Source organism: Neoarius graeffei, chromosome 17, assembly GCF_027579695.1.
Source record: "Neoarius graeffei isolate fNeoGra1 chromosome 17, fNeoGra1.pri, whole genome shotgun sequence".
NCBI lineage: Eukaryota > Metazoa > Chordata > Actinopteri > Siluriformes > Ariidae > Neoarius > Neoarius graeffei.
In genome coordinates this window covers 28734610-28761277 of record NC_083585.1, presented here as the reverse complement: position 1 = coordinate 28761277, position 26668 = coordinate 28734610, and the positions used below count along the sequence as shown (strand labels likewise).

The following is a 26668-nucleotide window of genomic DNA, read 5'->3' as shown; positions in this document are numbered from 1 at the left end:
GACTCCGCTTTGGAATCAGTTTTAGAAGAATTAGACTTGGAGTTTTCGTTGAAACATGAGCAGGAAGAGGCTCTCCGCTCATTCCTTTTCAAGAAGGACGTTTTCGCTGTTTTGCCGACCGGCTATGGCAAAAGTCTGATCTACCAGCTGGCTCCGCTCGTAGCCAAAAGGATGGGGCTAGTTTGTGCAGTACGAAGAATTAATAAACAGCTTTGAAACATTACTTTTTGATTGTTTCTTATTTTCCCGTCATTTTAAATTTAAGGGAAATTATTTCACCAAACACCACTAAATAAAAACTCTCAAAAACAGTTTAAGCAAACCCTTGAAAAACACTTGGAAAAAAATGTGTATGTGGTACAGACTCCAAACTTGTGGTCATTATCTCCAAACTTCTTAATATCTAGAACCTGTTTATTAATTAATACGCATTTTGAAAAATTATTTAATTTCAAGGCCTCCCCCACTGCTTTCTGTCGCTCTGACTATGTCACAGTCACTGTTGCGCTGATTGGTCAGAGCGTTGGCCAGAGACTGTTTGAAAGACAGCGGTTTGTTCCTCCCACCCACTTCGGAAATGTCTACAGATCGAGGCCAGACTAAATATTCACATTTAGTCTGGCTTAACAGGCTAGTTTCCTGGTGGTTGGCAAACCAACTTAGAGGTGCATTACCGCCACCGACTAGGCTGGAGTGTGGAACAGGCGATATGGGGGGAGGGGAACTATATTCTTTTAGCTATTTCTGTTTCTTTTAAATACTTGATAAAGCTGCTATTTTGTTTTTCTTGACTCACGGTATACGAGCTGATATCCTAGTAGGCAATCAGAGCCGGCGGTTGCTTCTATCCAGTGAATGTGGATAGAATGTAATCAGATATCGGTCAAAGTTGAAATTTTCAATGCAATTTTTTTCCTTTTTCACTTTTGTGGCAGTCAAATTTTAAAATACTAGAACTGTACTAGTTGGGATGCATGCATATTAGACACAAATTTCAGTTCGGAAAAGTCTGTAGCCTTCAGAATTATCAATAGTAAAAATTTTACAATGTGAAGGGATTTCCCAAGCTGCCAAACATGGATGTAAGGGGCCATTTAAAGTTTTCACATTCTTTACTGTCCTGATTATTATTATTATTATTATTATTATTATTATTGAGTAGTAGTAGTATATACATCTACGTATTGTTATGGATTTTCTTTAAAAAAAAATCAATACCAATAATATCTTTCCTTTTTCCTTTTCCGGCATCTCTGCTACTTGCTGTCTCTTTGTTTATTTGGCCCTGGACCAGAACATAGAGCTAATTAATTGACGGCAGGGGAGAGAACTCTTAGTTATACCCTTACGTACCAGCTCTGTCCTCCCTAATCTTTAGAAATAGCTGGAAAATCAATTTCTTCCAGCACAACAGCCACTGTTAGACCGACACTGTAACTCAGTTGTAGCAATCTCATAGGGAGAGGCAGCATGACAAAAGAGTGATTTCACCTGTCACTTCCCCGTGTTGCTTTAGTAAGACTTCAGCAGCTATGGAGACAGGCTGTGTTCAATTACCTCAGCAATTATTCATGCTGTAGGAACTGAAAGTACTGTATTCTACTATACAATTTCAAACGCCTTATCTAATATCCAACAGCGGCTCCCCGTCAATTCAGCTTAGAAGCTCAGAATGGAAGGGAAAATTGAGCGAAGCAGAATGAATAGTCTTGGGAACATATGACCTTCTGAACAATCTGAAATGCTATTAAAATGTTGAAGCCTTAACAAAAAGTGACAAAAATATATTTCTATTTTTGGCTCGATGGATGTAAAATCCAGATACGGATAAGCTCGATAAATGAAATCCTACAATCTATTAAAATGACATGCTAGCCCTATTAAGAACAACATAAAAACCTTCTATAATGTAATATTCTCTATTACATATATCGTATATTGTTAGATAGCACGTTGCTGACTCTGGCTTGCCAGTAAATAGAATGGTGAGGTGACGCATGCACTCAGGTTTGTCCCTAATTAATCACAAATGGTTGGTGATGGAGCTCATTAACACAGGACAGAGAAATAATTAATCATCTTTGGCCTACCATGGCAGCAAACATAAAAGCAGTGTTGCAGAGTGGAGACAAGATGTTCAATGTGTGCAAAAGTGAAATGCAGACATGTCTAGACACCCACCCACCCACCCACACTATTCACACGTGTTTTTTTTTTTTTTTTTGGTCAATGCATTTGCTTTGCTGCATTCTGCACCATCTTGCTTTTTCTGCTCTAACACTGGGCCTCATTTTACTGTATAGCCCCTCACCTGCTCTCACGACTAGAAAGTGAAAAAAAAAAAAACCTGTCTCTGCTCATATTGGATTTGTTGAGATAAAGCAAAACAAGGGTTTGCGTAGCTGCGTGTTGTATCTGCCGAGAAAATCAATCATGTTTTCTATTTGCTAGAAGTAATTTCATTTTGTTTAATCAAAAAAAACAGGCTCAGCTTGACTTGGCCCACAGCACAGCTGCCACCTCACACCTTCAGAATACATTAAACTTGCATGCAGGCTTTAGGGGGGGAAAAAAAAGCCTAAAGCATGACAAAAATGGCTTGATATTTTCAGCCTGCAAGCTTGAAAATGTCAATTCAGCATACTGTTTCCACCTCTCATACAGAATGACAGTATACATTTGCTAGATTTTGAATAATACTGGCACAGACTGAGCCTATTTAACTAGTTTGCCAAAGACAGGAACCTGATTCAGCATGAGTTGAAGGGCTTGGGGTAAAGGCAATGATCAGAGATACAGTTGTGGTCAAAAGTTTACATACAGTGACATGAATGTCATCTTGGATATGAATGTCATGGCAATATTTGGGCTTTCAGTAATTTCTTTGAACTGTTCTTTTTCTGTGGCAGAATGATTGTACAGCATACAGCTTTAATTAAAAAAAACACTAGAATTTGGTGCAAAATTTTTAATTTTCTTTGGGTTTTCTGAAATCAATAGAGTCAAAATTATACATACAGGGTCAAAAATTTACATACGCTCACTTTGATTATTAATTCAGAGGTGCTGAAACTTCCAAAATGTCTCTTATCTTGCCAAGACCGAGGTCTCTTAACTTCCTGTTAGTGATCATGATTGACTACAGCTGGTAGCTTCTCTGTGCCTTCCTAAAAAGGGTTTTTTACAGCACTCATTGGATTGACCAACATACAGTAAAATGGGAAAGTTCAAGGAGCTCAGTGCAGATCTGAGAAAGAGGATCGCAGATCTACACAACTCCGGAATGTCTCTTGGAGCCATTTCTAAACAACTGCAAATTCCAAGGTCAGTTCAGACAATTGTATCCAAGTTATTGTGAGGTGTAGTCACTTTGCCAAGCCACTTTGCTTCAAGAAAACCCAAACTGCCACCCTCAGCTGAAAGGAAATTGGTTTGGATGGTTTGGAACAACCTGGGAACCGCCATGGCACAACCCTGCCATGAACTGGAAGCTGATGGATCACTGTCTACAGTTCAGATCACCATGGACTAAGAGGCTGCTATCTAAGAAATAACCCCCTGCTCCAAAATTGACAGCTTCAAGCTAAAGTTTGAAGCTGAGCACACGGACAAAGAAAAAGCTTTCTGGAGGAAAGCTGTATGGTCAGATGAGACAAAGAGATTGAGTTGTTTGGCCACAATGACCACCATGTACAGAGGGACACTGTACCAGCTGGTGGTGGTGGTATGATCATCATGCTCTGGGGCTGTTTTGCTGGAACTGTGGAACTGGTTCATTGCACAAAGTGGATGGAAAAATGAAGGAGGAGGACGACCTCAGAATTCTTCAGCATAAACCATCAGAAACTTGAACACGACTTGGGACTTAGAACCCAAACACGCATCAGAGCTGGTTGTGGAGGATAAAGCAGGCTAACATTAAGCTTAAAACAAGCCCTGACTTCAACCCTGTTGAAAATATATGGACCGTGCTTATAAGGTGAGTCCATGTCAAGAAAAAAATTAACTGAACTCTACCAATTTTACCATGAGGGGTCGTGAAGTATCCAACCAGAATTCTGCCAGAAGCTTGTTCATGGTAAACAAAAATGTCTGGTCAAGGTGAATCTTGCGAAGAGACATTTTACCCAAATATTAGGTGTGCTGTATGTATATTTTTGACCCTGTATGTATAATTTTGACCCTGTGTTGATTTCAGAAAACCCAAAGAAAATTAAAACTTGTGCACCAAATTCTAGTGTTTTTTTTTTAAATTAAAGATGTATGCTGTACAATCTGCCACAGAAAAAGAACAGTTCAAAGAAATTACTAAAAGCCCAAATCTTGCCATGACGTTCATATCCAAGATGACATTCATGTCACTGTATGTAAACTTCTGACCACAACTGTAGGTCATCTGTCACAGACACTAAGCTGAATAATTATTTTGAATCGCATCCTGCCATTCATACAGACTAAGCTACTGAAATGATTGCTTTGTTTAAAATAAAGAAACCAATAACTTGTGTTTCGGAATAGATGGCCTTTTTAAGACCATATACAGTTCGTGTGTATATTATGTATAGGATGTGTGCATTTGGGGATTGGCATTTCGCTCTCTAAAAGGAAGTCCATATGCAGTAATGAAAGCACAGAGCATTACAGATAACCTTTGGACCATGTGTTTAAACTAGACTTAATTCTACAATAGCAAGATTGGATGAGATGAGAAAAAAAAAAGGCAAGCGTGATTAAATGTCAGTGAATATGCTGGACAGCTCTGGCATTACAAAATGTTAGACAAACAAAAGATGCTAAACTTTAATTTCATGAACTGTCATAAACTTTCACGAACTGTCAACAATTATCGGAAAGTCTTAAATGGACAAATAAAGGAGCGAAATGAGTTTAGTACTTTTCAATTAGGAAGGTAAATATTGACCAAAAGCTGTCAGTTTGAGATCTAGCACACACCCACACAGCCTTAACACACAATACATGATATAAGAGAGAGAGCGAGGGAGGCAACAGAAGAAAATGTGGAAGCCTCAAGGAGGCTTATCCTTGTCCTGATTTATGATAAGATGTTTCATTTGATCAAACAGTAGATGACAAGCCAACAAATCAAAGTGGATCCTCTTTTATACAGTATAAGATCTAAATCCAGATCAGTTCATATCATATACACAATGCCTCCAGTAGGGGGCTCTCTCAGACACAAAAGCCACCCAAGAGCATGAAGCCTGTAAACCACTCCACTATCGCCAGCTTTTCCAGCTTTGTGTCTGAGCCAGGACAGTTGTACCAGCTGTCACCTGTGCTGCCCACATTACCCACCCTACAGTCTTCCTCAAACTCAAGACCCACTTCAGAGCTTAAGGGCCCTTCTCAGAAAATAATTTAATCAGACCTTGGTACACCTCCATATTCTTGTGTAACAGTGAGCGTAGGGTGTGTTGATTATTTATTACAGGGGAGAGGGAGCATGTGTACTCTTAAAGCTCTGTACTGAGCCTCTGGCAGGAGAACATGAGGGCAAGCTGATCTACAGGACAGGCAAATTTGAACAAAATGCACAAGAGGAAGCCATGGCCTAATGGTTAGAGAAGCAGCTTTGGACCCAAAAGGTTGCTGGTTCAATTCCCTGGACCAGCAGGAATGGCTGAAGTGCCCTGCAAAGCACCTAACTCCCAACTGCTCTGGGTATGTTATACATTGCTCTAGATAAGAGCGTCTGCTAAACGCCTATAATGTCTCATCTCATTATCTCTAGCCGCTTTATCCTTCTACAGGGTCACAGGCAAGCTGGAGCCTATCCCAGCTGACTACGGGCGAAAGGCGGGGTACACCCTGGACAAGTCGCCAGGTCATCACAGGGCTGACACATAGACACAGACAACCATTCACACTCACGGTCAATTTAGAGTCACCAGTTAACCTAACCTGCATGTCTTTGGACTGTGGGGGAAACCGGAGCACCCGGAGGAAACCCACGGGGAGAACATGCAAACTCCACACAGAAAGGCCCTCGCCGGCCCCGGGGCTCGAACCCAGGACCTTCTTGCTGTGAGGCGACAGCGCTAACCACTACACCACCGTGCCGCCTCGCCTATAATGTAAGCGGTAAAAAGAGTTGACCTCAGAATTGGATTTGTTGTATGAATCTCCCCAGATTCATCATAAGCGCACATTTTGTCTTTCCTGTGCTAAACATCCGTCGTCAACGTCTTCCTTGCTTATTTTGTTTCCATTTATACTCATCATTTGATGTGACAGTTGAAGCAGTGTGACTAATTTAGTCATTTAAAGTGGGGAGGAAAGAGTGTGCCACCATGAAGCATTGCTCCTCCCACTTTGTTGTCCAGACCTGTCACTCAAACATGGAGCAGGACATCATCTGTGAAGAGAAAAATAAAAAAGCCGACTTGGCTGCCTGTTGAAAAGGCCATGAGTTAAGACAGGAGACCCTGCACTGACTCCGCATAAATAGACAGACCATATTTTCATCATCAGCTCTGACAACAGATGGAGAAGCCCTGAGTGCTGAAGCTACTGTCCCCCGTTCCCTACCCACAACCACCAAATGAACGGGAAACTAATTATGCTGGCAGCTTCTCCTGCAAAACACCCAGGATGTCATTTATTACACAGCCAAACAATATAAGTGGTGCAACCAAAAAAAAAAAATACACAAACAAGACGAAACATGCAAATGAATGAATCCTAATTAAGGCATACTAAATTAACGAATGCATGAATAATCTATCAGTGGCTGACACAGCAGGGTTTTGTGTCGTGTAGCCTCACCTGACCGAGCAATCACACTCAATACTCGCTCGCATGCTCCATATAATTGATTCCACATTTGTGTAAAAAAACAACCAAACCACCACCCAATTTAATCACTGGCTTTCTGTGGAGTTTATTATTAACCTTTGTCTGTTGCCGCTTTTTGATATGCAAACTATTTTGCGATCACCTTTTTTTCTTGCACACGATAAGAACACAAGCTATGATATCTGTCGCTTGTGCATGACTTTTCAATGAAAATAATCTGCACACATTTCTTAGTACTGAGACAGAAATGGAAAACCTGTTTACTCAAAATTTATATGAGTCTGAGGAGAGCTGTTGAGTTTGCTTATGTTTATGTGCAACATGGGAAATGTGGCAAAAAAAATATCAAAGCACAACGATTGAAGATATATTTACTTCACACAGTTTGGATCATGATACTGAAATTTTCTGCTGGAGTTTCGCTAACAAAGTGCCAACAACTGTCACTGTATGTTCAGAAATTTGAAAAGTACCGTATGCCACAAGGAAAAAGATGAGAAAATGGAATAAGCAGTCCATACTAGTTTTTAATACACAGTTACTTTTTTAGCAGAAAGTTTCACGCAATAATGATGAGAATAACACTTTAAAACAAGAGCGCTCTGAGAGCACAATATCCCCCCTGGCAACTATGCCGTAACTCTGGTAAAATGTGACTGAATTGAACGCAATTGCAATATGCGTATTACCGACATATAACAAAGAATCCTGTCAAGTTTCGTGAAATTCCTCCAAAAATTGTGAGACGAGTTGATTTCAGAAGGACGGACGGGATGGATGGATGGATGGATGGATGGATGGATGGATGGATGGATGGATGGACATCACCACGACATAATCCCCCCTTCGGGCCTTTCGGCCAGCAGGGGATAAAAACTGTATCATGATGCATATACAGTATATTGCAATAATGATGTCATATTGTCACTTCGCGCAGTCCTATTAATGAGGGTTGCAGTGGATCCAGAGTCCATCACAGGAAAACTGTACACAAGGTGGAAACACAACCTTTACTCAATGCCAGACCATTCACACCTAGGTGCAATTTCTAATGAATTTCTCATTCATTTTTCAATCTGTGTTATTTTAAACTTTGTGCCATCCATCCTTTTCAGAGGTTGGCCATTTTCCAGAATTGATGAAGATCTGAAGGCACAGGAACGACATGAGGAAACATGTAAGTAAGTAAGTAAACATTTAATGGAAAAGTTCAACTCTCCTTAGACCTCCATTATAAGGTTCTTTTATTTTTTTTCTCAAAAGGAAACAACCTGAAATTTTTCTTAACATATTCTACAGGTCAAGTTAACGTCACGTGAACTAACCTGAGATCAGATATTTTAAGAAAAACCTCATGTGGTCTTCTTCTGTTGCTAGGTCGGGGTCCATGTGAACCCTACTGATCCACATGTCATATTAATTGGAGTGCAGTTTTACGCCGGATGCCCTTCCTGCCACAACCCTCCCATTTCTGGGCTTGGGGAAACAACCATTCACATACACCTGGGGCAATTTAGAGTTGCCATAGACAGTAATGCACTATTACTTTACAATGTTTACAATGTCTTTCACACACACACGGTTTACATTTATTTATCCATCCATTACCTGTAGCCGTTTATCCTGTGCAGGGTCGTGGGCAAGCTGGAGCCTATCCCAGCTGACTATGGGTGAGAGGCAGGGTACACCCTGGACAAGTCACCAGACCATCGCAGGGCTGATACATAGAGACAGACAACCATTCACACTCACATTCACACCTACGGTCAATTTAGAGTCACCAGTTAACCTAACCTGCATGTCTTTGGACTGTGGGGGAAACCGGAGCACCCAGAGGAAACTCACGTGGACACGGGAAGAACATGCAAACTCCACACAGGAAGGCCCCTGTTGGCCATTGGGCTCAAACTCAGAACCTTCTTGCTGTGAGGCGACAGTGCTAACCACTACACCTCTGTACCGCCTACATTTATTTATTCCCTTCTCATGTACTACCTCAATATGCACACTCAACTCTGCACATTATGTTATTTGTACTCCTGTGATGTTTAATGTACGTAGCACCATGTTCCTGGAGAAACGTTATTTCGTTTTAATTGTGGACTGTACCATATATGGTTGAAATGGCAAATAAAGAGTCTTGACCTTGACGTCTCTGGACTGTGGGGGAAACCAAAGCACCCCCACGCAGAGAACATGTAAACTCCACACAGAAAGGCCCCTGCCAGCCACTGGGCTCAAACCTAGAACCTTCTTGCTGTGAGGCAACAGTGCTAACCACTACACCACCGTGCTGCCCAAAAACCTTATCTGGTGTAAACTTGTGCAAACAAACTACTCTAAATCACACACATCCCTCATTTGTATCTTCATAGCTTGCCTAGCTGTAAATAAAGTAAGTAAGTAAAAATGTTTTGAGCTCGGAGCACATGAACAATAAATATTAGACTTTCATATAATTTTAATAAGGTTTAGCATCAGCGGGAAGATGAAACTAGGCAGCAGTGTTATGCAGAAGTAGGATAAAATCCCAAACAGGGGTTTCAAGGTCTTAAAATTAGTCCCCTTGATACCTCCATCTTTGAGCTTGCCAAAGGCTGTATTGTACTCGTTTCACTTTGTAAGTAAAAGCAGTGAGCTGGGACTGAACAGGTCAGTTGGGAATGGATGAAGTTATGCAATAGCAGTGCAATCTGAGAAACTCAGTGTCTCAGTTATAAAAAAAAAAACAACAACCATAAGATCCTGCCAACTAATGTGTAAAAAAAATTCTGACAGATGAAGTGAAAATGTCTGAAGGCATCTGACATGATCCACACTACATTTGAGTCAAGCTTCTGTCTGGAAAATGAGTGAAGCAGATGTTATACCATTATTATACCACATTGTTGAATTCCTGAATCTGATTGGTTAGAAGGTATTGATTAATTTATATAACAGCAGCTCTGGCAGTAGTGCTGGCTCAGTTCGATAGCAACCGTGAACTCAGAGGGCTCTGTATGGTGGACCATAACCTAAAGGCCCGGTCACACAGCGCTTTACGGCTTTATCACGGCCAAAACCCGTCAAAAAGTGCTCTCCCGTGAAGCAGACGATGTTGTTCGTGTTGATGTCGAAGTTAAGACGTGTTACAGTCGATATACAGACGTGACAGGACGCAGGGGAAAATCAGAACGGCGTCGGACGCGGTAAAAAGTTTTGGACTGCTCAAAACTTTAGACCGCGGACAACCACGGCCGGCACACGTGGTAAAGATGTGCAACACACGTGAAAAACACGTGATAATCAGTGTCCCGGCCGTTATTAAAACTTGGGGAGACGTGGTAAGACGCGAAAGTTTGGCGGTCTATCACGGGCAGAGCACGGTCATCGGACGGGTGTTACGCGTTGGTATCACGGGATATAGCGTGTGTTTAGCGGCTTATCACTGAGAAATGGATTTTTCCGCGTACATAGCACTGTCTAAGCCAATTAAACGACGTCTCAAACAAGTTCTAAATTCGATTGATCACTGTCTAATCACTTCTGCATCACTTCTGATTTGCGGCATGTATAAATACCGTAATTTTCTGAGACCTCGGCACTTGCAGTCTAGATGTCAAGGGGTGAACATGAACCCTCAACGCTGTGATGTCCTCATCTTAATGCTCCAGCACCAACAGAACCAACTGATACAGGCTCAACATATCCTTGCTGAGAGAAGAAGAAGAAGGAGGAGGAGGAGGAGGAGGAGGGTGGTACGGAACATCTGGGTGCGTGGCTGGACTTGGTTAGCTGTGCTTAGGCAGTGCTGCAGCAGTGAAACAGCCGCCGACGGCCATACCCCGTACAAAGCACGGCAAAGCCAAAATTGACCAAAAATTAGCACTTACGACCACGTCCACCAGATTTTTGTATCTTTTTGTACGCGATATAGACGCGGAGTGCTGTGTGACCGCCCCTTAAGCCTAATCATAAATGCATTTTTATCCCCCCGGCATATAACGTGGGGGATATAGCTATCGCTCTGTCTGTCTGTAAATATTTTAGTTACTGGAGCATAACTTAAAAACTATTCAGAATTTTTTTTTCACAAAACCTGACAGTTATGTTAAGTGACTAGAGGAGTTGTACCTTTTGACATTTCGGGATTTCTGTCATTTTCCGTATTTCCATGGCAACCAATTCAACTTAGGAAAATTTAGAGTGGGGTTTCATGTGGGGGCCGGGGGATATGTCGTCATCAGATGACTCTTGTTTTAATGTGTTATTTAACAAAGGAAAAAAAACCATCTAATTGTTGATATAGGCCCACTTTACACGGGGACGGTCTGAAACAAAAACGCAAAAGTCCATTTTCGTTCTCACTTTTTTCCGCGTCTACACGACCGTTTTCAAGGAGGAAATCTGCGTCTATACGGTGACACATAAATGTGTGGAATTCAATTGGATGTGCATGCCAGGCGGCTAGGTGGTGCTGTGAAAGACCTCCGCTATGTCTGCACGCATGCGCAACGTCTTCCGTCTTGTCTGATCTGCACATCTGCGCCGCGAAAACTTTGACTACTCTGGCTATGGTAAGTAAGAAAGTAAGTAAAAAAGTAAGAGCATACTATACCCGCCTCTGTTCATTAACGGTATATGTGCAGATTCGGTATAGATGTTCGAAGGACTCCTGGACGTTTATTAAAGCTGCCAGAGCAGCTTGAAGGTCCGTTGGATCGATGTAATCAGACACGCTCTTACTTTTTTACTTACTTTCTTACTTCCCGGGCTGGCATGTACAGTATATGACATATGTATGACGTAAACACGTACCCGATGTGAGCAGATCCGAGAAGAGTTTCGCATATTGGGTAGTTTAGACGGATATGCAACGGGGGCTGTTTTTAACTTATCCAGTCCGGAAGGCGTTTTCAATTTTTTCCGTTTTTCAGCCTCGGAAACGCCGTCCCCGTGTAGACGAAAGGCACTTCCGATAAAATATTTAGTCGTTTTTACCCGACAGCGTCCTCGTGTAAACGGGCCCATAGTGAGCTTTCTGGAAGGAGATGTTTATTTAACATTTATGTAAGAATCGACTTTCAGCACTTTGGGAGGGAAAGTACGTTTTCCACCAAGGGAAAGTCTTCAGGACAGAGGAGTTTGCATTTTCTTTGTTTTCTGTAACCTTATAAGCTGCATTTATTAAGTTCTAGTAAAAGAAAAAAGTAAAGAGGCTGGCAAGGGAATGATTGTTTGGAGTTTCTATAACATACGGTAACTGATAATAGGAAGTAGTATGAGTACGGAGGGGATTATAGGAAATTACGCACGCTGATTGGTCGGGAAATTCAAGCTATTTCTCGATAATCGCTCGAGCGACTCGGCAAAATGGCGTCCAGTCACTTTGTCACCGTAAGTGAGGAAGCACTACAGATTATGAAAGAAAATGCTGTTCCTAAAAGCACTAAAGATGCTCCAAAGTTTGGTTTAAAACTATTCAAAGGTAACGTGGAGTTGTGATTTATTTTATCGATTTCAAAACAAAGTATTTCATGTGACTTGGCACAGATAAGTGACGAGTCTGCGTGCATTACACTTGCATGCTCCTTTTGAAGATTGAAATAAATTATTTTTTAAAAATATGACTTATTTATATTTTTAAAAAAATAACCGCCAGTCTATTTATATTAAAAACAATTATCTGCCTCAGGCTCAGTGAATATTGGTGAATAATAACCTCAGCTTCGTCTCGGTTATTATTCACCGTTATTCACTTCGCCTTCAGTGAATAATTGTTAACTAACTTGTCTCATAGATACTCCACAACATTAACTCTAACTATAAACAGATAAAAATTATGACATGTAATTCTTTAGTGCATTAAAATATATTTTTAAATGTTGGAAAATTGCTGTGGTATAAAAGGAATAAAACACTTTAAGCTGTGCTGTTATAGGAAAGTAACCCTTCCCTTTTCATCAGGCTGTATCACCCTGTTGATTATTTTCCTATAACAGCATGCCTCATGTTTTATTTCTTACATATTGTTTGGGGATAATTATACATTTATATAACTCTTTAAAAAACAACCAAGATTGAGCCATAGGTTTTAAAATGCTAGTCTTACGAAAATGACATCACCCCTGGAAATTACAACTTATGAAACTAGACATGTTAAATAGTTTACTGTCTAAATTGTATTTTAATACGAGACCGGGAACATATTCTATTTTGCCTGTAAATTTTGGCTCTTTGAGTCCGCCATTACATGAACGTGCTCCTGGTAAGTTGTTGTTGATTCAAAGGAAGTGACACCATATGCGCAATGCTTGAAAGTTCGCAGCATCTCTGACTTCGTCTGCTTTGCAACATGGAGCACGTTTTTAATTATTTTTTTATTAAAAAAAAAAATTAAAACCAAAGCTTGTCTCCTAAGAGGTGTGTCGTTTAAGGCTGTTCAAGTGTAGGCGATAAAAAACACAGAATTTTGATCCATTATAGCCCAAAGTTGGCAGGACACTTACGGAATGAATGGGTCCGATTTGTATGGACAGGGTGGCTTGGTGTCTGCTCCATACAGTTTGAAAAAGATAAATTTGTGAGGAAAATTCACATAGAAGGATTTGCACGAGGGTGGCACAGTGGTGTAGTGGTTAGCACTGTCGTCTCAAAGCAAGAAGGTTCTGGGTTCGAGCCCAGTGGCCCATGGGGGGCTTTCTATGTGGAGTTTGAATGTTCTCCATGTTTGCATGGGTTTCCTCCGGGTGCTCCGGTTTCCCCCACAGTCCAAATACATGCAGGTTAGGCTAATTGGTGGCTCTAAATTGACCGTGAGTGTGAATGGTTGTTTCTCTCTTTGTGTCAGTCCTGCGATGTGTACCCTGCCTCTTGCCCATAGTCAGCTGGGATAGGCTCCAGCTTGCCCGTGACCCTGCACAGGATAAACGGTTACGGATAATGGATGGATGGATTTGAGCGTTGTCTGGTATGCGGAGCAGTTCCTACAATCTGGAAACAAGTCAGAAGTGCCGTCCCAAAGAGCTCACTGCCGCACAGTAAGCGTCAAGCTTGTGTTTAGCCTGTTGCTTGAATTGATTAGTTGTCTTTAGTCAGATCAATAACATTGTAAGGTAGTTTCTATGTGGCCAAACACAATACTTAGATAGATGACAAACAATTACTGATCTATTATGAAACCAAAACATACTTACTCTGGGTCATTTCATCCTTTTTGTCAAAAGTTGTGTAGAGAGCTTTACAAAAGAAGGCAGTTGCGCATGTGATGTCACACGTAGCGCTGCTGACCAATAAATTGCTGCAATCTAATGGCGGACAAGATTTTAGTAATTTTTGGAACAAAATTCAGACGCAAAAAAGTTTTTTTCGAGCCCATTTATTTATTTATTGGTGAACTTTACAACCTATTTGAGCATATCGCACAGAGAAAACCCGGGATTTTATGTCGTCATTTTCGTAAGACTAGCACTTTAAAGGACAGGTAGAATTATTCTGGAAAAGTTAAGGAGTTCCTACAGGGATACTGAGAGAACGACTCAAGAAAAAGATCTATATACTGATTCAGTGTCTGAAATGAAGAAAGCAGAAAGGAGGAATGAAAGCAGACACAGTGTTAGTTATGCAGTCTGGGCAGAGAGGGGAACGCTGTAAAAAGGATCATGCAGAGACAAATCATTAACTGAATTTATCCCAAAGGTTCATTGATTAGCCCAGACTGAATATCTCTGAGCAACAAAGAAGTAGTTCTCACACACACTATACCAGCATCTGACTACCAAATATTCGCCGTTCTGGGGAAGAAGTAGAAAGTTATACCATCGCTACACTCTTAGAAAAAGGGGTGCCTTACAAGGCTCTCACTATAGTTAACTATAAATCAAATTTACAAAAGCTATTCTATTCCGAACCTTTTGTGAAAGAGAATATCTCTGAAGTTTGTAGGCTCCAAGTCCTCCAAGATCCAGATAAGCAATCATAAGACTGAATGGCGACACTTTTTAATGTTTAAGCATTACTAATTAGTTGCCTGTAAATAAGACATCAGAGAACCACTGAACAGATGAGACACGTGCTGATTTGTTTTATACTTCCGTGTCCAATCATCGTTAAGCATTCTGTTTTCATTGTACAGACACAACCATGGTTCATGTTTAAAACACTGGAGTCACTGAACTATAGCCAGTTTATATATATATATATATATATATATATATATATATATATATATATATATATACACACACACACAGTGGGGCAAAAAAGTATTTAGTCAGCCACCAATTGTGCAAGTTCTCCCACTTAAAAAGATGAGAGAGGCCTGTAATTTTCATCATAGGTTCACTTCAACTATGAGAGACAGAATGGGGGAAAGAATCCAGGAAATCACACTGTAGGATTTTTAATGAATTAATTGGTAAATTCCTCGATAAAATAAGTATTTGGTCATCTACAAACAAGCAAGATTTCTGGCTCTCACAGACCTGTAACAACTTCTTTAAGAGGCTCCTCTGTCCTCCACTCGTTACCTGTATTAATGGCACCTGTTTGAACTCGTTATCAGTATAAAAGACACCTGTCCACAACCTCAAACAGTCACACTCCAAACTCCACTATGGCCAAGACCAAAGAGCTGTCAAAGGACACCAGAAACAAAATTGTAGACCTGCACCAGGCTGGGAAGACTGAATCTGCAATAGGTAAGCAGCTTGGTGTGAAGAAATTAACTGTGGGAGCAATTATTAGAAAATGGAAGACATACAAGACCACTGATAATCTCCCTCGATCTGGGGCTCCACGCAAGATCTCACCCCGTGGGGTCAAAATGATCACAAGAACGGTGAGCAAAAATCCCAGAACCACACGGGGGGACCTAGTGAATGACCTGCAGAGAGCTGGGACCAAAGTAACAAAGGCTACCATCAGTAACACACTACACCGCCAGGGACTCAATCCTGCAGTGTCAGACGTGTCCCCCTGCTTAAGCCAGTACATGTCCAGGCCCGTCTGAAGTTTGCTAGAGAGCATTTGGATGATCCAGAAGAGGATTGGGAGAATGTCACATGGTCAGATGAAACCAAAATAGAACTTTTTGGTAAAAACTCAACTTGTCATGTTTGGAGGAGAAAGAATGCTGAGTTGCAGCCAAAGAACACCATACCTACTGTGAAGCATGGGGGTGGAAACATCATGCATTGGGGCTGTTTTTCTGCAAAGGGACCAGGACGACTGATCCGTGTAAAGGAAAGAATGAATGGGGTCATGTATCGTGAGATTTTGAGTGAAAACCTCCTTCCATCAGCAAGGGCATTGAAGATTAAACGTGGCTGGGTCTTTCAGCATGACAATGATCCCAAACACACCGCCTGGGCAACGAAGGAGTGGCTTCGTAAGAAGCATTTCAAGGTCCTGGAGTGGCCTAGCCAGTCTCCAGATCTCAACCCCATAGAAAATCTTTGGAGGGAGTTGAAAGTCCGTGTTGCCCAGCGACAGCCCCAAAACATCACTGCTCTAGAGGAGATCTGCATGGAGGAATGGGCCAAAATACCAGCAACAGTGTGTGAAAACCTTGTGAAGACTTACAGAAAACGTTTGACCTCTGTCATTGCCAACAAAGGGTATACAACAAAGTATTGAGATGAACTTTTGTTATTGACCAAATACTTATTTTCCACCATAATTTGCAAATAAATTCTTTAAAAATCAGACAATGTAATTTTCTGGATTTTTTTTTCTCATTTTGTCTCTCATAGTTGAGGTATACCTATGATGAAAATTACAGGTCTCTCTCATCTTTTTAAGTGGGAGAACTTGCACAATTGGTGACTGACTAAATACTTTTTTGCCCCACTGTATATTCATCCTTCCATCCATTATCTGTAGCCGTTTATCCTGTCCTACAGGGTCATGGGCAAGCTGGAGCCTATCCCTGCTGACTACGGGCGAAAGGCGGGGTACACCCTGGACAAGTCACCAGGTCATCGCAGGGCTGACACAGAGACACACAACCATTCACACTCACATTCACACCTACGGTCAATTTAGAGCCACCAATTAGCCTAAACTGCATGTCTTTGGACTGTGGGGGAAACCGGAGCACCCAGAGGAAACCCACGTGGACATGGGGAGAACATGCAAACTCCATACAGAAAGGCCTCAATCAGCCACTGGGCTCAAACCCAGAACCTTCTTGCTGTGAGGCGACAGTGCTAACCACTACACCACCAAAAATATAATCAGCGAAGTATAATAAATAAATAACACTGTTTAAAAATGGAGGGTTTGTTCAGGACATCTTGTCTCGCACGTGGCACGGTGGTGTTGTGGTTAGCACTCTCACCTCACAGCAAGAAGCTTCTTTTGTTTGAGCCCAGTGGTCGACAGGGGCCTTTATGTGTGGAGTTTGCATGTTCTCCCCGTGTCCGCTTGGGTTTCCTCCGGGTGCTCCGGTTTCCTCCATAGTCCAAAGACATGCAGTTAGGTTAACTGGTGGCTCTAAATTGCCTGTAGGTGTGAATGTGAGTGTGAATGGTTGTTTCCCAAGCCCCAAAATGGGAGGGTTGTTGCAGGAATGGCATCCGGTGTAAAACAATGCTCCAATTAGTATGACGTGGATCAATAGGGTCCACGTGGACCTCGACCTGGCAGCAGTGCTGGACAAGGAGGAGGAAGTAGTAGTCCCATCTCACACAATGACGACGCGGTGATATGATTCATGTGTTTTCAAAGCACATTTTTGGTATTGCCTCAGAGCGCTTGGACACCTCAACGGAGATGATATCAAAAAAAGTACTGGTTACCTGGTACTATCCCCAACTTTTTCCTCCGATGGAAAACCAAAAAAGGTGAGTCGAGTCAATTTGAGTTAATCTGGTACCAGGCAGTGGAAAAGGGCCAGAAGTGATATACAGTAGCTGCATTTCTTACACTGATTCTCTATCTACAGTCCAGTGATGTGCTGCTATATTATCCCTATCTAATATAGCTGCTGTTCAATAAATTCAAGTTGGTATCCTCATTATGTTTACATCTGATTATTTACTGATTAAGACTGGAGTGTTGAAATCTGAAAGCACAGGAAGCTCAAATCATCAGAAAACAACAACATTAAAAAGCAGGACATTTTAACATTATTATTCAAAATGTTAGGGCACTTAATACACCTCCAGCTAACCTAGGGTGAGTCATGGTCCAGGGATTAGGAGAAAGACCTCCTGGCAATTTTTTTTTTTACTGTGCTGCTTATACACAAACAAAAGAACTAGAAAACAAGATCTTAACATGATATTATTTATGGCCATTACCCTGTGTGAAAATACACTGTATAATTTATATACAGGACTGTATATAAATCAGATATTTGAATCACACTAAATGTTAAAGGAATCATACAACACCGAATCCAAAAAAGTTGGGACAAAGTACAAATTGTAAATAAAAATGGAATGCAATAATTTACAAATCTCAAAAACTGAGATTGTATTCACAATAGAACATAGACAATATATCAAATGTCAAAAGTGAGACATTTTGAAATTTCATGACAAATATTGGCTCATTTGAAATTTCATGACAGCAACACATCTCAAAAAAGTTGGGACAGGGGCAATAAGAGGCTGGAAAAGTTAAAGGTACAAAAAAGGAACAGCTGGAGGACCAAATTGCAACTCATTAGGTCAACTGGCAATAGGTCATTAACATGACTGGGTATAAAAAGAGCATCTTGGAGTGTCAGCGGCTCTCAGAAGTAAAGATGGGAAGAGGATCACCAATCCCCCTAATTCTGCACCGACAAATAGTGGAGCAATATCAGAAAGGAGTTCGACAGTGTAAAATTGCAAAGAGTTTGAACATATCATCATCTACAGTGCATAATATCATCAAAAGATTCAGAGAATCTGGAAGAATCTCTGTGCGTAAGGGTCAAGGCCGGAAAACCATACCGGGTGCCCGTGATCTTCGGGCCCTTAGACGGCACTGCATCACATACAGGCATGCTTCTGTATTGGAAATCACAAAATGGGCTCAGGAATATTTCCAGAGAACATTATCTGTGAACACAATTCACCGTGCCATCCGCCGTTGCCAGCTAAAATGCTATAGTTCAAAGAAGAAGCCGTATCTAAACATGATCCAGAAGCGCAAACGTCTTCTCTGGGCCAAGGCTCATTTAAAATGGACTGTGGCAAAGTGGAAAGCTGTTCTGTGGTCAGATGAATCAAAATTTGAAGTTCTTTATGGAAATCGGGGACGCCGTGTCATTCGGACTAAAGAGGAGAAGGACGACCCAAGTTGTTATCAGCGCTCAGTTCAGAAGCCTGCATCTCTGATGGTATGGAGTTGCATTAGTGCGCGTGGCATGGGCAGCTTACACATCTGGAAAGACACCATCAATGCTGAAAGGTATATCCAGGTTCTAGAGCAACATATGCTCCCGTCCAGACGACATCTCTTTCAGGGAAGACCTTGCATTTTCCAACATGACAATGCCAAACCACATACTGCATCAATTACAGCATCATGGTTGCGTAGAAGAAGGGTCCGGGTACTGAACTGGCCAGCCTGCAGTCCAGATCTTTCACCCATAGAAAACATTTGGCGCATCATAAAACGGAAGATACGACAAAAAAGACCTAAGACAGTTGAGCAACCAGAATCCTACATTAGACAAGAATGGGTTAACATTCCTATCCCTAAACTTGAGCAACTTGTCTCCTCAGTCCCCAGATGTTTACAGACTGTTGTAAAGAGAAAAGGGGATGTCTCACAGTGGTAAACATGGCCTTGTCCCAACTTTTTTGAGATGTGGTGTTGTCATGAAATTTAAAATCACCTAATTTTTCTCTTTAAATGATACATTTTCTCAGTTTAAACATTTGATATGTCATCTATGTTCTATTCTGAATAAAATATGGAATTTTGAAACTTCCACATCATTGCATTCCATTTTTATTTACAATTTGTACTTTGTCCCAACTTTTTTGGAATCGGGGTTGTATGTAATAAAATGAAAGTTGCCAAAGTCTGTTGAATGATGTACGAATTGTGACTTAGGCTGGGGATGGAGATAATTACGAAGCTGGTAAAATGTAAACAGAATGCAGAAGTTAGTGAGATCCGTTACATGCCAACATTGTACAGTGGTGCTTGAAAGTTTGTAAACCCTTTCTAATTTTCTACATAAATATGGCCGAAAACATCATCAGATTTTCACGCAAGTCCTAAAAGTAGATAAAGAGAACCCAGTTAAATAAATGAGACAAAAATATTATACTTGGTCATTTATTTATTGAGGAAAATGATCCAATATTACACATCTGTGAGTGGCAAAATTATGTGAACCTTTGCTTTCAGTATCTGGTGTGACCCCCTTGTGCAGCAATAACTGCGAGTAAACGTTTGCGGTAACTGTTGATCAGTCCTGCACACTGGCTTGGAGGAATTTTAGCCCATTCCTCCGTACAGAACAGCTTCAACTCTGGGATGTTGGTGGGTTTCCTCACATGAACTGCTCGCTTCAGGTCCTTCCACAACATTTCCATTGGATTAAGGTCAGGACTTTGACTTGGCCATTCCAAAACATTCACTTTCTTCTTCTTTAACCATTCTTTGGTAGAACGATTTGTGTGCTTAGGGTTGTTGTCTTGTTGCATGACCCACCTTCTCTTGAGATTCAGTTCATGGACAGATGTCCTGATATTTTCCTTTAGAGTTTCCTGGTATAATTCAGAATTCATTGTTCCATCAATGATGGCAAGCTGTTCTGGCCCAGATGCAGCAAAACAGGCCCAAACCATGATACTACCACCACCGTGTTTCACAGATGGGATAAGGCTCTTCTGCTGGAATGCAGTGTTTTCCTTTCTCCAAACATAACGCTTCTCATTTAAACCAAAAAGTTCTATTTTGGTCTCACCCATACACAAAACATTTTTCCAATAGCCTTCTGGCTTGTCCACGTGATCTTTAGCAAACTGCAGACAAGCAGCAATGTTCTTTTTGGAGAGCAGTGGCTTTCTCCTTGCAACCCTGCCATGCACACCATTGTTGTTCAGTGTTCTCCTGATGGTGGACTCATGAACATTAACATTAGCCAATGTGAGAGAGGCCTTCAGTTGCTTAGAAGTTACCCTGGGGTCCTTTGTGACCTTGCCAGCTATTACATGCCTTGCTCTTGGAGTGATCTTTGTTGGTCGACCACTCCTGGGGAGGGTAACAATGGTCTTGAATTTCCTCCATTTGTACACAATCTGTCTGACTGTGGATTGGAGGAGTCCAAACTCTTTAGAGATGGTTTTGTAACCTTTTCCAGGCTGATGAGCATCAACAACGCTTTTTCTGAGGTCCTCAGAAATCTCCTTTGTTTGTGCCAGGATACACTTCCACAAACATGTGTTGTGAAGATCAGACTTTGATAGATCCCTGTTCTTTAAATAAAACAGGGTGCCCACTCACACCTGATTGTCATCCCATTGATTGAAAACATCTGACTCGAATTTCACCTTCAAATTAACTGCTAATCCTAGAGGTTCACATACTTTTGCCACTCACAGATATGTAATATTGGATCATTTTTCCTCAACAAATAAATGACCAAGTATAATATTTTTGTCTCATTTGTTTAACTGGCTTCTCTTTATCTACTTTCAGGACTTGTGTGAAAATCTGATGATGTTTTAGGTCATATTTATGCAGAAATATAGAAAATTCTAAAGGGTTCACAAACTTTCAAGCACCATTGTAACTCTGTTTTTAAGCTGTCTTTGAATTGAACTTTAGCATGGAAACTACATCCATATAGTTAAACCTGGTGGTACATGAATGAGTTCTTTCCTCAAGTACAGTATAAAACAGCCTATGCTGGGCTAAAAAAAGAGGATCCACCATTAAAGATGGACTGATTTATTTACGCACACTTGGATGTCCAGCATGATCCGCTTGTCCTCCTCCACATGGATACCCCAGATGCAGTCCTGGCCTTTATCATAAGCTTCAGGCCAGTTTGGAGACAGCACCACACCAGCAGAGTCAGTGATCTCCCCACTACACACCGCTGAAATAACACACACAACTTACTCACACATACAGCGAAATGACATATTGCTTCAAAAAGAACACAAACGATCAGATTTTTTTTAAAAAAAGAAAAAGAAAAGAAAAAACCCTGCACATTTCAAGACTGTTATTGCAAAGGTTAACACATTTATTATTCCACCAGCGATGTCAAGGATGAGTCTGGGTTCAGGGGCTGGGGAAAACTGAAGGTCTGAATTAATGTGCGGTGCATGCAGGAGATCTTTCCAGTAAAATCACCCTGAAACAGATTCACAAACAGCATGACCTCCAGTTTGTTTGTTTTTTTATTGCTTCTATCTTGCCAAGCACTGGCTTAGCCATGCAGAAGCATAATATTTTCAAACAGAAAAGTGGTTGTCTTGACCCACTGCTTCAGCCTTTGTGATTTAAATCCTTTAAAACCAATTTCCACTGAGGGCTTTGAGCAATGCACCCCAAGCACAGGATCAGATAAGATTGCAGCATTGTGTGTTTGGGCTTTCCGTTTACAATATTTTTGCCAACTCTCTAAGTCTACATTCTGGCATTCAGGGATAAGTTCTTTTCGTGCTACATTAGACCCAAGTGCACTGGAGGCTGAAACCAGGTGAAACAAACGGAAGTGGATTACACTTTTACACCACTAAAAGGATCTGTTCCACTCATTACTGCACATTGTTGGTCTGCTTATCGAGTCCATCACCAATTGCTTATTACAGTCGGCACCACAGGAGACCCTCTTTATTCCAACACACACAAACACACCACACACACACCTCGGCAGGCAGGCTCTGTCTCGTTCCACTGTGGGTTTTTGGGATCCATGCACTCGATGATAACGGAGCCTTGCTCCAGCGTGTAGCCGGGATCGCAGCTAAACTCCACCACTGCACCGACGGCGTAGCTGTTGTCACTGCTGGTGAAATTGCCATACTTGACAAAAGGCTCATAGCAATGCCCTGGTGCGAAAGCTGCACACACACAGACACACAGCAAATGCAAACACTTCAGTGCTGATAAACATGACAGAAAACCTGCATTGAAATAGTTCAGATATGAAAATAAAAATATCTGTATCATTTCCATATGAGAGTGCTTTCACACTTAATCCAGTTTCTGGGTCCAAATCAGAGCAAAGTTGATACATCTTTTATTATTCTGTCCACATTCCCTGGATATGTCCAATCGCACGCTCTGATTGGCTACTCTACTACTGGGATATCAGCTCATATACCATGAGGAGAGAAAAACAAAATGGCTGCGTGTGTTGCTGAACCAACCGAGGACGAAATAAAAACTCTACTTGAAAACAAAACACCAAAAATTTTTTTTAAAATGCAACAAAATATGGAATGAAAGTATTTGATGGTAAGAACATCTCTTTTTTATTTTTCAAGATTTACAGTATTATTATTATTATAGCATTTTTCACAAATTGCTATAGTCATTTCGCCGGTTTATTTACATTCTAAGCGGAAATGATTTTGTCGGACGTTTTGTATAAAGCTCTTATTTATCGAATTTGAAAATAAATAAATAAATAAATTTAAAAAATGCTGTTTCTCAAAATCCAGTGAATGTGGATAGAATAAAACAGTTATTCCACTCAATCTCATCGTACATCACTTATAGCCGATTCGGTGCTATGTGCTTCGTCAGCTATCAGCTCATGTACGACTCGATTTCATGGAATAACTTGATTATGTTTGCTATTTGGTTTGATTTACTTTCATACTGTATGACATGAAAGTAATAAATGTTGGCTGTGAGGTGTGTCGGGCTGAAACCATCCTTGTATAACTCTTTCATTCATTAGACAGAAATACAGCAACAGAAAAAAAAGGAAAAAGGGAAAATAAATTATTAGATAAATATTCTATCTACAGTAAACATATACAACTGTACTTTAAACATTTTGTGTATTGCATTCTTTGTTTTTTCAGTCCAAATTTCTAGAACACATCACCTTCCTGCAGTTCTGTCCTTTGGCTCAGTTTGCTTTACTTCCTGCTCGTGTCAATTCAGGGTTGAATTAATTTGCCACTGTGTTAGATTTCACTTGGAAGTGAAATTGAAGAGCGTCTGAGCGAGGTAGCCTCGCTTCCACGTGATCAGTTGTGCTGATCTGAAATTGAGTTCTCATCTCTTGATTCAAAAGGATTAAACCCTGCATATGTGAAGGCACCTTAAGTTTCCAAACTTCTTCCAAGGTCTTCATTTGCCCTTAGAAAGTAGGCTGCAAATCAGTCTTACCACCAGTTGCAGATAGCTGTGCCTCATAAATAAATCTATATTAACATGCTCACATGAGCCTGGTTGATTTGTTACCAGCATATCTGCTCATATGCTAGGAAAGTGGAGCAGGAAATTAAATGCGCATTTTTAGACTCCAGACTGGCCTTGATATGCCTCCTGGTAGTGTCTCATTCACTGGCATGCTGGAATAGATCATTCCTCACGCTGTGGGCCTGCCAGGATGTTTTGAATTCAGCTCTGCTCACTCTATAGCACACACAGGTGATTCTGCAAATTACAGCACCATGCTTCATTCTCAGCAGCCTCCACGCTTTCCACATGCATTATTCAGCCTCTGACTTCAACATAAATGGAAATGATTCATTTTCATCAACTGCTGATATTTCATTCCATATTACCAAACTATCAGACTACCATCATTTCAAAGCCTTCCACAAAGGTATAGCTGAGACTGGACATGGAAATAGGTTGATATTTGGTTCACAATTTGATTTTTCTATGATATTTTGGAAAAAAAAATGAATGAAGAAAATTGTATTAAAAAAAAAATCCATCCATTATCCATAACCACTTATCAGGGTTTGTAGAGGGTCGCGGGCAAGCTGTAGCCTATCCCAGCTGACTATGGGCGAGAGGTGGGGTACACCCTGGACAAGTCGCCAGATCATCACAGGGCTGACACAGTACAGAGACAAACTACCATTCAATGGTCAATTTAGAGCCACCAATTAGCCTAACCTTCATGTCTTTGGGGGAAACCGGAGCACCTGGAGGAAACCCACGCAGACACAGGGAGAACATGCAAACTCCGCACAGAAAGGCCCTCGTTGGCCACTGTGCTCCAACCCAGGACCTTCTTGCTGTGAGGTGACAGTGCTAACCACTACACCACCATGCCGCCCCCAAAAAAACCCCGCAACATTTATTTTCCTATTCTTTATCAACTTTAATATTCTTTTTGTTAAATAAAAAAAGGAAAATTTTTCATTTTCTTCATAACCAACAATATTTACCCACGTTTTTAAAAGTTGGAGTAAAATATAATAGCCTATTAACTAAAATATTCCTTTTGTTAATAAAAAAAGTTAATAACAAATAGGCCTTTTCTGAATAAACTTTTATACACATTTGTACTACCTCCATTTTTCTTCTCTTTTCTTTACCTTTTGGCAGTCTGTAAAAAGAGAGCTCTGATTTCTTGTTAAATCTATTTGTAGTCAATCTCACCACAGCTCTTTCCCATTTTAGATCTGCTTTTTGTGTGTGTGTTTATGTAGCATTAAAGCTGTGTTACTTCCACCGCGAGTGAAGTCATGTGTGTTTCTGCTATCGTGTTGTATTTCATCCTCTGCTGTCTAAACAATGCAATTACAGCTAGGAAAAGGAGATTACGCAGCCTGATAATAATCACAACACATTTTTTATTTCATTGATTTGAATCGTGATAAAGTTGTATCATGATTTATCGTCACACGATATATTGTTACATGCCTACTAAACAAGTTATGTTGTTGTTATTTAACAGTCCTGGATGTATTAATTTGTGTGCGCACACCATTCTTGAAGTGACTTTCAGGTCTGGGAAACTCATACACACTCAGAAAATAAAGTACATTGTTGCTTTAGGGGTACAATGAGGCAGTACCCTCTAAGGTAAATTTAACTTATTTGTACCTTTTGTATACTGATTGGGAACATATATGTACCTTTTTGACCCGACAAAAGGTACTCATAGCTACCTTGAGGTCCAATGATCCCTAGAGGGTACATTAGTGTACTGAGGGTGCTAAATTACTCTGTTTGCATTGACCCCTCCCTGTAATTAGCATTTTTAGGTAGAAATGCCCCAAATTACATGCAAAACAGACATGGTACTTTTTTTTTATTTTATATACATCATCCTCCATAGACCTGCTAGTAAATCAGTTTTTATTTTTTATTTTCCCATAAGTGTTATCAAGTTTGCACATTTTATTAACCAGGTGATATGCAGATTTAAATTTCCCAGGGCATTGCATACTGAAATCTAACATGAATTTGTATGAAAGTCTGTGTAAATACTTGTAATTACATTTAAACATGGTGAGGCATGAAACAAGCAAACTCGGTCAGCACAAATTAATGCTAAATGTATTGCTGGTATGTCAGTCGTGATAGATGAGTAAGTGACATGTTTTGAAGGAACATTGTTTGTGGCAGGGTGACTTTATTTATTTATTTATTTATTTATTCATTCATTCAGTCTTTATGTGACTTGGAATTGTTAAAGGAAGTGCATTAGCCAACGCCTGATAGTGTAATCCGATTGTGTTGCGGAAAACAAGATTAGAATGGACACTGATTTAGGTACTAAGATATGTTGTGTGATAAACACAGCTGTACAAATTCAAGGAATAAAATGGCTGTAAACATTGCTTTCAGTCAAAATTCGGCTCTAATGACCATGATTTTTTTGCATCTGGCTGCTTCATTTGAATTACAACACATTGGCATTTCAGCCTTGCGTATGTACAGCATATCAGGATACGTGGCAGTAAGAAGGAACGACACCGCATCGCCAGCT

The 26668-nt window shown here is 40.7% G+C and overlaps 1 protein-coding gene across 1 annotated transcript in view; it reads right to left on the bottom strand.

Annotated features, from left to right (window-relative positions):
* sez6b (seizure related 6 homolog b) overlaps positions 1 to 26668 on the bottom strand; it is a 565878-nt gene that overhangs the window by 32954 nt on the left and 506256 nt on the right. The window contains exons 9-10 of the mRNA XM_060943954.1: positions 22626 to 22820; positions 21709 to 21847 (exon numbers count right to left, since the gene is read on the bottom strand). Of these exons, the coding sequence (XP_060799937.1) occupies positions 21709 to 21847; positions 22626 to 22820 (334 nt within the window). The remainder of the gene's footprint in view (positions 1 to 21708; positions 21848 to 22625; positions 22821 to 26668) is intronic.